Source organism: Nicotiana tomentosiformis, chromosome 3, assembly GCF_000390325.3.
Source record: "Nicotiana tomentosiformis chromosome 3, ASM39032v3, whole genome shotgun sequence".
NCBI lineage: Eukaryota > Viridiplantae > Streptophyta > Magnoliopsida > Solanales > Solanaceae > Nicotiana > Nicotiana tomentosiformis.
Genome location: NC_090814.1, coordinates 107,018,439 through 107,031,403, shown reverse-complemented (window position 1 = coordinate 107,031,403; position 12,965 = coordinate 107,018,439). Strand labels below are relative to the sequence as shown.

The 12,965-nt window shown below is 39.2% G+C and overlaps 1 protein-coding gene and 1 long non-coding RNA gene across 3 annotated transcripts; both read right to left on the bottom strand.

Annotated features, from left to right (window-relative positions):
• Nucleotides 1–1,515: 1,515 nt before the first annotated feature.
• On the bottom strand, nt 1,516–2,313 carry LOC108948834 (uncharacterized). The gene has a single exon (XM_070198960.1). The coding sequence runs from the start codon at nt 2,311–2,313 to the stop codon at nt 1,516–1,518; it is 798 nt and encodes a 265-aa protein (XP_070055061.1).
• Nucleotides 2,314–10,987: 8,674 nt separating this feature from the next.
• LOC138908801 (uncharacterized) lies at nt 10,988–12,957 on the bottom strand. Of its 2 annotated transcripts, none has more exons than XR_011415209.1 (2): nt 12,570–12,957; nt 10,988–11,239 (listed from the first exon to the last, which is right to left on the bottom strand). It is a non-coding gene; the product is annotated as an uncharacterized lncRNA (long non-coding RNA). The 2 variants fall into 2 exon arrangements; XR_011415210.1 differs by lacking the exon at nt 10,988–11,239 and adding an exon at nt 11,548–11,853.
• Nucleotides 12,958–12,965: the final 8 nt, after the last annotated feature.

The following is a 12,965-nucleotide window of genomic DNA, read 5'->3' as shown; positions in this document are numbered from 1 at the left end:
TAATGCATCATACCAAGAATATTTAAAACAAACTAAGTACCATATCATAATACCCTAGCCTCAACACTCGACTCAAAGCACCACACATTTTTCACAACCTGCTCATTTAATCTAACACAGAGGTCAAAGACTTTACCTTATATTCGCAAATCATGTGCCTTCACACAAACAATAGAGAGTAGTTCTACACAATAAAATTCACGAACAAATAGGAACTCTGGATAGACAGAATTAACTCACTCTCAGAAATAAAATTTATGCGCCACAGAGAATGTATCAAAGTCTTTACCGTAGTGTAATACTCTACTAATTGAGCTAATTCAGTCAAAGATCAAGTAGGACTTTATTTTGGTTGTAATGTAGACTGCGGGACGGGTAGGATACATTTGGATATAGTGACTACACCTCCCTAAGCACTTTAATATTTATAATTTCACAATTTAAAACCACACTTGTGTTGAACCACATCCTAACCTTCACATCATATTAACACCAAGATCTTAATTTCTTTAAGCACAAACAAAGAAAGATTTACCACTAGCAAGGAATAATTTTCTTTATAACATATACAAACACAAACATTTTTTTTCTTTTTCTAGATTCTGATTTTCTCTTCTTCTTTTTTCAATTCCCTACAAGTGGCACAATTTTTTCACATAGTGCACCTTTCTCCTTCTTAATAGTTCCACTCAAAAACCTGATCATACCTTTACTTAGCTTTTACAAGCTTATAACAAATTCAAGTGCTCAAGAGAGGTAAAAGATTCAAACAGATAGTCAATTCAAATAATAGGGGCCAGACTTGTAGTGTGGTTGCCAAAGAAATAGGATTACAGGCTCAAAGGGGCTAACTATGATACACATTAGTTAGGTGGGTAAAAGCATATATCTGGCTCACAAAGAAACGCCTCTATCAATTCCTAGACAGAACAAAACTATTATTTTGCTTTGCAAACACACGGGGCAAGTTCGAGACATCAACTGACATGCACATGCACACAAATCACTTAGAACCGGATTTATCCCGACTCTTTAGTCAAAGAAATTAAGCTGAGTCACAATCAAACAATTTAAGATGCCTATCCATGAGTCAAGAACTGATCCTAGGCATCACAACTAAAGAACTCACTACTCTCAAGGCATAACAAAGTCAAGAAAAGTCATCTCCACTTAATACCATATCATAGGACTTCACTATTCTTAATAAAAGAAAAATTAACTACACCCGGTTCAAGCAAAACCCTTGAAAAAGAACTGCAACACAAAGAAAAACTAAGGGGAAATTGTTACACTACCTAAGAAAAACAAAATATGTTTTTCTTCTTCGACTTTTATCCCTCAAGAAGAAAGTCGAGGAACTCCATCGTCGGGAAAAGTCAAACTTTTTTTTTCAAAAGAAACGAAAACAAACACAAATGTACATATTTACATCACCCACCCTACATTTTAAATTGTGAAATGTCCACATGACACAAAAATAACAAGCACGGGGTAAAAGAAACTTCCCTTATTCATCTAGTTGGGGTCTAAATCTAAGTCAGGATCTCCTTTGCATGCCCGACCCAATGCACACATCCATGCTGAGAGCTTCTTTTCGGCCTTCTCTAGGTACATTCTACACTTATTAGTTTTACTCTCTCCAAGTTGCTCCTTTCGGGACCCCCTTTCTCCTTCCATCTTGAAGATCGGCCTTTCCTCTCTCACTCTAAGCATGAGCTGCCTTTCCTGAATATCCAGAATTGCTCTACCCGTAGCCAAGAAGGGTCTTCCTAAAATCTGAGGGATATCCCAATTCTCCTCCATGTTCACCACAATGAAGTCCACAGGGAACACAAATTTGTCCACCCCAACTAGCACATCTTCCATTAATCCTTCAGGTATGATTGTGGTATGATCCGTTAGCTGCAAGGACACAAGTATCGACCTGATTTCTCCATTATCTCCCTCTAATTTCCTGAAAATAGACAAAGGCATAAGATTAATAGAAGCAATTGAATCACACAAATAATTTTTAAATTTAGTGCTTCCTAACGAGCAAGGTATAGTAAAATTCCTTGGATTTTCACATTTTTTAGGGAGCTTATTTTGCAGAATGGCACTACAATGCTCTGTGAGCTTGACAACCGATGTCTCTTCCACTTTTTGCTTTTTGGATAATACCTCCTTCAAGAATTTAGCATAAGATGGCATCTGTGAAAGCACCTCCATGAAAGGTATATTCACATGCACCTGCTTGAGCACTAATAGAAAGCGCCCGAATTGTTTGTCCAACTCCTCTCTTCTATGCTTCTGCGGGAAAGGTAGAGCAGACATATATTTACCCTCTCTTCTTCTTCTTCTTCTTCTTCTTCTTCTTCTTGCTCTACCCTCACTTCATTCTTAAATTAATTTCTTGTAAACTCACTCTTCTCTTCTACCAACGGATCTTGCAATACTTTGTCATTCCTCAACAACACTGCATTTATTATTTCCTTTGGATTTCTTTCGGTATCCATAGGGAGGGTTCCTGGAGACCTCTCAGACGACAGACTAGCAATCTGTCCCACTTGCCTCTCTAAGTTTCGAATAGATGCACCATGAGTTTCCAATCTCTCATCCGTTTTAATAATGAAAGCTTTCATTAGATCTTCCATGCTATATTGATTAGACTGTAGAGGCTGGTATTGCTGCCTCTGCTGATTCTGAAATCCTGGAGCTCCTTGTCCCTGGGGTCTCAGATATTCTGCTGGCATGAGTTCATGCTACCACTTGGTAAACTCCAAGAAAAGCCTGGGTGCCTCTGTCCCATAGAGTTAAAATTATTACCACTATGATAGTTGCCTCTGTCAAAGTTTCCCAAAACATTTACCACTTAATCTGAAAAATCCCATACCACCGGAACAAAATCAATGGCAGGAGTCTCTGCACTAACATCTCTCACAAAAGTCAAATAGGATAGACAACCCTTCTCAACCACCCACTGAGCCTTCAAGTATGAAATCACTCTACCGGGAACATAGTCTATAGAACCGCTCCACTCAACCCTCGGCAGCCCCGGCATCGCCAACGTCACAGTCTTAGCATGATAATCTAGAACAACATGACATGGAGATAACTAATCCATACCCAATATCATATCAAAATTGACCATACTAAGCAGCAAAAGATCCACTCGGCTCTCCAGACCCCCAATGGTCACCACGCATGACCGATATATGCGGTCCACAATAATAGTATCAACCAAAAGAGTAGATACATGAACAGATGAAACTAAAGACTCATGGGGCATATCCAAAAAATGAGCAAAATACGAGAAAACGCATGAATACGTGGAACCAGGGTCAAATAATATAGAGGCTTCTCTGTGAAAAACTGAGACAATACCTGTAATTACAACATATGAAGCAATAGCATTTGTTTTGGCAGGGAGGGCATAGAAACGTGCCTGGCCACCCCCTGATCTGCCTCCCCTTCTCAGGCGACCCCTAGCTGACTAAGCTCCACCCCTAGCTGGCTGAGCTCCACCCTTGGCTGGCTGGGCGGGTGATGGAGAAATTGGTGCTGGTGCCATCGGCAGAGTACTCCGCTATGGAGTCCCACCCAATAACCTAGGGCAATCTCTCATAATGTGACCAAAATCGACGCACTCAAAACAACCCCTCCTCTAACGAAACTGCTGCTCCTGATGCCCAAAAGAACTGCCCGAGGATGTTTGAGTGAATGGGGCATGATGAGAAATCTATGCTGGTAGTGCACTAAATGATGACTGGCCCTGCTAATGACTATGAGAACCATGGCCAGATGATGCACCACGGTGAAGTGGCCGAGCTAACTGAGCATGTCTGAAATGACGACCTCTACCGTGCTGGAACTGAACCCCAGAAGGAGCACCGCTGAATCCACCCTGACCACAAGGCCTCTTGGCCTCCCTCTCAACCCTCTCCTAACCGCGAACCATCTCAATCTGCCAAGCAATGTTGACAACCTCATCAAAGGTAGCACCAAACACCCTCTCTCTCTGATCATAAGCAATCGTAGCTGAAAAATGAGACCATCGAAAAACCTCATGATCCTCTCCTTATCTGTGGGAACCAACCAGATAGCATGACGGGCCAACTTCGAGAATCACATCTCATATTGCGTCACAGACATATCACCTTGGCGAAGCTGCTCAAACTGTCTACGCAGCTCCTTTCTGCGGAACTGAGGCACGAACGTTTCCAAAAGACCACGGAGAACTGCTTCCAAGTAAGGGGTGCTGCGCCAACAGGACTACACCTCTCGTAAGTCTCCCACCATCTAAGTGCAGCCCCAGAAAACTGAAAGGTAGTGAATGAGACCCCACAAGTCTCCAGAATACCAGCTGTACAGAGTATCCTCTGACACATGTCCAAGAAGTCCTGGGCATCCTCTCTCTCTGTGCCACTAAAAGGTGGAGGCTGGAGTCTCCCAAACCTCTCCAACCTACGATGATCAACCTCAGGCATAGCAGGAACCACATAATCTTGAGCAGCTGCAACCGGCTGGGCTGGTGGTGCTCCCGGTGTCTGGAATCCCTATACCACCTGCTCTGGTGTGCGGGCAGCGGGAGTTTGAGCACCTCCCCCAGCCTGAGAAGTAGCTGCTGCGGTTGGAATAGAGACCGCCTGAGCAAGACTGGTACACTCGGTCAGAATCTGAGCTAAGGACTCCTGAAGGCCTGGAATCACAATAGGCACATATGGTGCCTGAGCTGGTGCATCAATAACTGGAATCTGGTCTTAATCTGGGACAACTAGTGGATCTGCAGGTACTATCCCAGCTGTTGTGCGGGCTACACCTCTGCCTCTACCATGGCCTCTACCGCGGCCTCAGCCTCTCGCGGCCATGGCTGATGGAACTGGTGCCTGGCCCTCCTGACCGGTAGCACGAGTCCTCACCATCGGTTAGAGAATGAAACAACAAGTGTTTAGTTACCAGAATAGACAGATTCGCACGACAAGAATCCAAGAATGTGAAATTTTCCTAAGGGTTCTGCAGCCTCTCGAAGATAAGTACAGACATCTCCGTACCGATCCGCAAGACTCTACTAACCCGCTCATGACTCTTGAGACCTATGTAACCTAGGCTCTGATACTAACTTGTCACGACCCGAAACCTAACGTGTCATGATGGCGCCTATCGGTGGTACTAGGCAAGACGACCTTCCAAAAAATACTTCCAAACGAAATATAAAAGAAAGTAAATCTTTCCATATCAGGAATGTTTTCATAAAATCAAAGTTAAACTCAAATTGGAAACGAAGTGCAGAAAACGAGCCCCAAACATCGGGGTGTCACCAAGTCATGAGCGTCTAAGTATATAAAACTATTACAACCAATGTCTAAATATCATTACAAATGGAAAGAAATATGGAAAGAGTAATAAGGTCTTATAGACGCTGGCAGCTACCTTGCAGTATATGAAACTCAAACAGGCCTGGAATCAACAGTCTCCATGCGCAGACACTCCTGGATCTGCACATGTAGCGTAGGGTGTAGTATGAGTACAACCAACTCATTATGTAACAACAATAAATAAGGAATTGAGAAGTAGTGACGAGCTATACAGAACAATTCAGTTGATAATTTTCACAGTTAAGAATAAACATGAGTATAAGATCAGTTGCATAATTACCAATTCCTGCGAGACAATTATCAGCTAAATGCAGCAACAAAGTGAAATAGATGAAACCTCACAGACACTGGCACTCGAACCCTCAATAACTCGACACTCAACTCTCATCCCTCAATGCACACGCTCAATAGGTACTTTCATACACTAGGGGTGTTCAGACTCATGAGGGGCTCCTACAGCCCAAGCGCTATAATTCGCGCGGATAACTCACGTGCTGCACGAACAACTCACGTGCTATAATATCATATCAAGGCCCGTACGGACAACTGACGTGCCATCATATCACATCAGAATACGCAAAGATAACTCACGTGATAAGGTACAATACCTCACAAACATGCCCTCAGCCTCACTCAGTCATGAACCTCTCTACTCTCATAACTCTCAATAAAGAAAGGGAAAATAGGTAGTGCAATTTTTGATATCGGGGTCGTTTTCCGATTCCGAAAGTTAGAGTAGGTCCGTAATATTTATTATGACTTGTGTGTAAAATTTGAGGTCAATCGGATATGATTTAATAGGTTTCGGCATCGGTTGTAGAATTTTGAAGTTTCAAGTTCTTTAAGTTTGAATTGGAGTGTGATTCGTGATTTTAGCATTGTTTGATGTGATTTGAGAGCTCGACTAAGTACGTATGGTGTTTTAAGATTGGTTGGTATGTTTGGTCGAGGTCCCGAGAGCCTCAGGTGTCTTTTGGATGCTCAACGAGTCATCTTTGGACTTAAAGAAGTGGCAGATTTCTAGTGTTTTATTGCAGAAAAATCCTTCATCGCGTTTGCGAGAGGTGTCTCGCGATCGCGTAGAGCATCTGGGAAAGGCAGTAAAGTTGTTCTTCGCGTTCGCGATGTTGTTCCCACTTTCTCGAAGGTGTGGGACCTTAAGCCTACGCGTTCGCGATATGGTCCTCGCGTTCGCGTAGAGGAATGGGGCAGAGGAAGCTTCAGGCATTAAGCCTACACGTTCGCAAAGAGGTTCCCGCGTTCGCGAAGGGTCCGTCAGTGGAAGGTACACGTTCGCGAGATTCCCCTCGCGTTCGCGAAGGAGGAATTTTAGGCCAGTGGAAGATTGTTCATCGCGTTCGCGATCGTGATGTCGCGTTCGCGAAGAAGAACGCACCTGGGCAGAATTTAAGGTTCAAAAATGAGGGTTGAGTTCATAACATAAAAAATTTAATTGAGAGCTCAGTAGAAGGCAAAATTTGGAGAGATTTTCGGAGGAAGTTTTTGGGTAATAATTCCTAACTCCTTTATGGTTATATTCCACTAATTTATGATTGATTTCATCATTTAATTTTGAATTTGGGGTGAAAAATTGAGAAAGATTCTTAGGCCGAATTTTGGGGTTTTGATCGAGATTTTGGTATCGGATTTGATCAATTTTGGTATGAGTAAACTCGTGAGTGAATGGGTGTTCGTATTTTGCGACTTTTACCCAATTTTGAGATGTGGGCCCGGGGTGACTTTTTGGGCATTTTCCCTAATTTCATGCTTTAGCTTCGAATTAATTAGCTAAATTAGTTATTTGTAGTTATATTTATATTATGAAATTTATCTGAATAGATTCGGGCCATTTGGAGTCGGATACTCGTGGCAAGAACGTGTTATCGAGGTGATTTGAGCGGTTCGAGGTAAGTGGCTTGCCTAACCTTGTGTGGGAGACTTTCCCCTTAGGATGTCTTGATATTATTTGGTGTGCGGGCGCCGTGTACGTGAGGTGATGAGTACGTACACGGGCTGTTATTGTAAAAATCTTGTTTATCCTTTTTAAATCATAAATTGCTTCTCTTATTAAATTGCACTAATATGCTTAATTATTTAGTTTATACTAGAAGAGCATGCTTACGTGTTTTAACTGCCTATTTGATATTATGTGCGCCATGCTTAGTTAAATCCCTATTCCCTTATCTGTGTTCAGTATAAACTGTATAACTCGATGTCATACCTGTCATTTTATCTTGCGTTGGGAGTTTAGTTGGTGGATTTGGATAGATGAAAGGGCTGTTGAGAATAGATCAATTTCATGTTTAAATCTTTTTCTAGTATGGACTTTTTATAAAGGAGAAACTATGCATTGAACAAAAATCTTTGTAAAGGAGGATTGTGTTCTTTGATGTATGAATGTATAATGAACAAAAATCTTTACCTTGATTTTCTTCAGCACATTCAACAGCAAGATCTATTGCTGATTTTTTATAGCCCACTACCACAACTTTCTTCCCTTTTATATCCCACCACCACACATTCTATTGCTGGGTGTTTTTGTCAACACTGCTGCATATACTCCTCGTTGCTGCTGTTTTTTCTTTCTTTCAATGTTCTTCCATTTCTCTTATATTGTGTTTAATATATAATTCTCAAGTCCTACTTGTAAGTTGTTGTTTGATGTTTCTTTCTGTTTGCAGAAAATGTCTAAAACTAACATTGAGAATCAGAAAATGTTGAAGAATTCTTACAATGCTGGAAAAAGAAATTTTACTTTAGTTCGCTCTAAGTTGGCGTGTAACTAGCAAATCATGGCAAAAAAAATTTCAGTTTTAGATTTTGTTTAGTTCATGGCAGATCACTAGGAATACTAACTCACTTTCATGTAACTAGGAAAACGACAAGGAAACTTCCGATCCTTTATCAGCAAAGGAAGTCTTTGTAGCTACAAGAAAAAGAAAAGTTGGGCGATCATACAAGTCCTCAGATGAAGATACAACTAGTAAAATTGTGCGAATTATATTTAACTAATGTTATATCGAGATCAATTATTTGTTTCTATTTGTTTACTTTTTATTTACTTGAATTATATTTTTTTGAATTTGCTTTGTAGGTTGAAATGGAGGAAATTGAAGCACAACAAAACGAAAATGGCAATGAGTTCGTAGAGGCATTTGCATCTGTCATGGGACCTGAACATCCGGGACGTCTGAGATTATATGGACATGGGGTCACAAGAACTTCTTTGAGAGAGAAAGTAGGATGTTTTGAACCCTCTTCAAATTCTATACAAAAATTGGAGGAGAAGATACAAAGAATGGAGGAAAAATATGAGGAACAAAAGGCAACTATCCGTCAAGAAGTTGTTGCAGATGTCCTTGCACGACTTTAGCGTTCAAGAATTGATATTGATGCTAACATTATTCTAGCGGCATTGGGTGATAATTCATTGGGAGAAGCTTCATCTGCTCAAGGTGGGAGTGGCACCTGAGTGTAGGGGTGTTTGAGACCAATGAAATGCCATACTTTGTGAATCTTTCCATATCACAAGTATGGTATCCTTTCTTTCTTATGTTGGAAGACCTTCAATAAATCCATGTTAATTGATTTTCGAGTTTTTTGAGCTATTAGTAAAGGTTGGAATAGTCCAGGATAAGGAATACTTTTAGTCCTGACTCTTTGGCATGTGTCACATTCAGAATCAAATTCATTTACTATCAGATGCATATTGCCCCAGTAGAAAGTGGGATTGTATTCTTATGAGGGTTCCCATCTGTCCAGAATGGCCTCCCAAAGGGGACTAATTAATATCTTTGCTTTCTGCCTTATCACTCCTTGGGATGGCGAGTAGTCTGGTTGGCCAACAGTGCCACTAGTAGAGTTGTTTGATCTTGCTCATATCTCCCACTCACTTCTTATACCCATATCGAAACCACATCCCTTATAGCTTTGTATTCAGAACTTTGATAGTCTAACTTGACTTAGTGTAGCAGTTCTGGACAAATCCAAAGTAACCATGGTTGATTAGTGACTGATTGTTAGCAGTGGATAATTTCCTTAACTTTATGAGAGTTATAGAGTAGTTTCACTATAAAGTTGCTCCCTTGTCTTCTTGTTTTGAATCAACTCATTGAATAATTTAGTTGTGATGTTGTTTTGTGATGTAATAGTGTTCGAAGATGTTAAGGCAGATTGTTGCTTAAAAAATAACAGACTGGAGAGTTGTTTGATATGGTTTGTCTGTTGTTGATTCTGGTTTGTTGTATGTTGTTAAAGAAATTAAATATCATTGTAACAGACGGGAGAGTTGAAAATTATTCTTGTGTATAACATAATGTTATTTTGAGCAGGTTAAAATTTTTGGGATAGTCGTATTTACAAAGGATACTCTGCCAAATATTTTAAAAATTTAGAGAGTTAGAAATTTTTTAAGTTACAAATTGGTCATTCAACACTTTGTTATTCAATTATCTTAAAATTTTCTTCGTTTAATTATTTCTGATTGAATTTTGTAGGTGCATCGATTGCGGATGAAAGTAGTGATGAAGACCTTACTTGAGTTTTGTTGATCGTTGTTAGACTTTCTATCATCATGTTCAAGCATATTTTAGTTTAGAACTTTTTGTATGCAAATTAAAACTCATTTATTTTGACTTTTGAATTGTTGATCAAACAATGTATTCATATTTTGTTTTTGTATATGGATAATGCGAGTTAGATATTTTAATCTTATTTCATGGTTTCTAAAAGTTATGGTGTATAAAATTTCATTGCATAGGAAAATATTCCTCATTTTGCTTCCATAAATATTAAAAATTACAATAGTGAATTGCTGCAATAGACAATATAATTGTTCCAATAGAACTAGCAAACAACAATAGCAGCCCTCTAATAACCGTTGCAATATGTTGCAATATCCGTTGCAATAGGATACATGTAATTGTTCCAATATATAACAAAATCGTTACAATATACCATGAAAACCGTCACAATAGACTTAAAAAATTGTTATTATAATTATAACACAATGGTTTATAACTGTTCCAATACAACAGAAAATCGTTCCCATAGACTGGTCGATGGTTGCAGTTATAACCGTTACAATAGCCATATACGGAGACGGTTTTGAAACCGTTACAATTAACAGTTCCAGATGACCTATTGTAACGCTGAATCTTGGAATGCATCACAAACCGTCACAAATGGTTACAGTATCTATAGGTACGGTTTTGAAAGGGTTGCCATAGGCTTAATTTCTAGTAGTATGAGATTTTTCTTTCAGCAAATAGATGTATCCATAACATGAAGAATCATCGATAAAAGTGATAAAATATTTTTCTCCACTAAAAGATGGAACATCAAAGGGTCCACAAATATTGGTGTGTATAATTTTAAAAAGCTGGGTACTTCTTGTGGCACCTTTTTTACTATGCTTGGTTTGCTTTTCCTTAATGCGATCCAAACATATATTAAGATCAGTAAAATTTAGATTCATAAGAATCTCATTCTTTACTAATCGTTCTAACCTTTCTTTAGATATATGACTGTCACGACCCAAAATCTCAACCGTCGTGATAGCGCCTATCTCGATACTAGGCAAGCCGACAACATCAATAACCCATAATTTCTTTTAAATACTGAAAACATAATAATTAAGTTTAAGAGTAAATCCTACAAATATTAGAAATAAACACACTCCCAAAATCTGGTGTCAGTGAGTACATGAGTATCTATACATTACAAATTTGGGAAACCCGATCTATAATAATCTGAGACCAAATATAATAAACAAAAGGATAGGGGAGGAAAGACAAGGTCTGCAAAACATAGCAGCTACCTCTGAATCTTCGGAAAATCAATTGTGTGAAAGAATCAATACCCACTGTGTTCGGGATCACCTGGATCTGCACACGAAGTACATGGTATAGTATGAGTACAACCAACTCAGTAAGTAATAATAATAAATAAGAACTGAAGGTAGTGACTAGCTTCACAGCTAAGTCCAAATACAGTACTTTTCCACATAAAAGGGTAGGCATGCTCTCAAGTTCAACATTTAGAAATTCATAGTAATTTCATAACAAATTTGACTGAAACAGACAATAATATGTCACGACCCAAACCGATGGGCCGCGACGGGCATCCGGTACCTTACATAACCGAGTACTAACGTAATATATCTTTCTTATTACATCATCATATACATGTGACATACGGGCCTAATAGGCCAACATGATCATTTATAAACTCAAAACATAGGTCGACACGGCCGTACAATCTTTCACGTACACGATATTTGTTTACAAGCCTCTAAGAGTACATAAATATCATAAAGTCGGGACAGGGCCCCGCCATACTAATCAGTACATGTCCTAATCATACTGACCACATAAGCAACTCCGGAGCAAATAGAGCGCACCAACACCTTCCGCTGAGCTGATAGCCTATTTGGAGGACTCTCGACCTGTCTATCATGACCTGCGGGCATGATACGCAGTGTCCCCAGGCAAAAGGGACGCTAGTACGAATAATGTACCAAGTATGTAAGGCACATAAATAAGTACATGACAGACATGGAAGAAATATAGAGTAAATGACTCAACCTGTAATTCTGGATAACTCTGTAAATCATGAAATAATTATAGTGTCATGCATATGCGTATGAATGTCATGTCGTGCATAGTTACATATTTCATAACATCATCAGGCCTCTAAGGGCATCCCATCATATCATCTCGATCACTGCGGGCAAAATCATCAACGTATACCAGCTGATCAGGTGGTGGTGCATATATAACGCCGTAACCTTTTTTAATATCCCCCTCCCCTCAATATTAACAACACACACACACACACACACACATATATATATATATATATATATATATATATATATATATATATATATATATATACATATATACGCGTATATAATGCCATCTGATCATGGGTCAATGTAAATGAATGCAATGCATGAGAAGTACGTCAATAAAATCTTCCGGGGTGTCATAAGACCATTGTCTTTGATTAATATCATGAAATAAACTTTATCAACTTACGTATTTTCTGAGATCCATGAACAGATGATAAAATAATAGGACACATGGAGAATCAAGAACATAGGCATCTCTAGCATTTTTACGAATAGAGTCATTTATGGAAGTTGTACATTTTCTCATTTCGTTTGTATCGTATAGATCATGCTAAAAGAAATAAGGGATAGCCTTAACATACCTTTAACGCCAACTTTCTACTTGTATCCATGAACAATCCCCTCCATCTTGTATGCCAAAACTAGTCTTCTTCCACCTTACTTTATTACGATAAAATCTCCAAATTTCTATCATCCGGAGGAAACCGTTGTGGGTATAACATCTATGGTCATTTGCGTGGTCTAATTACATGGCGGCTTTAACATAATAATATCCAATCATCTCTAGAAGTTGATAATCATTACAGGCTTAACAAATATTAGGCTTCAAGTGCCACAGGATTCCAGCACTGATACAGATCAGACACTACTCAAGAGGCACGCATATAGAGCTCTTATACTCTTAATTAGACCACACCTACCATTGTCAAATAAGAACAAGCAGTGTTGTATTTTACCAAAAGAAGTAGTGTTGTATT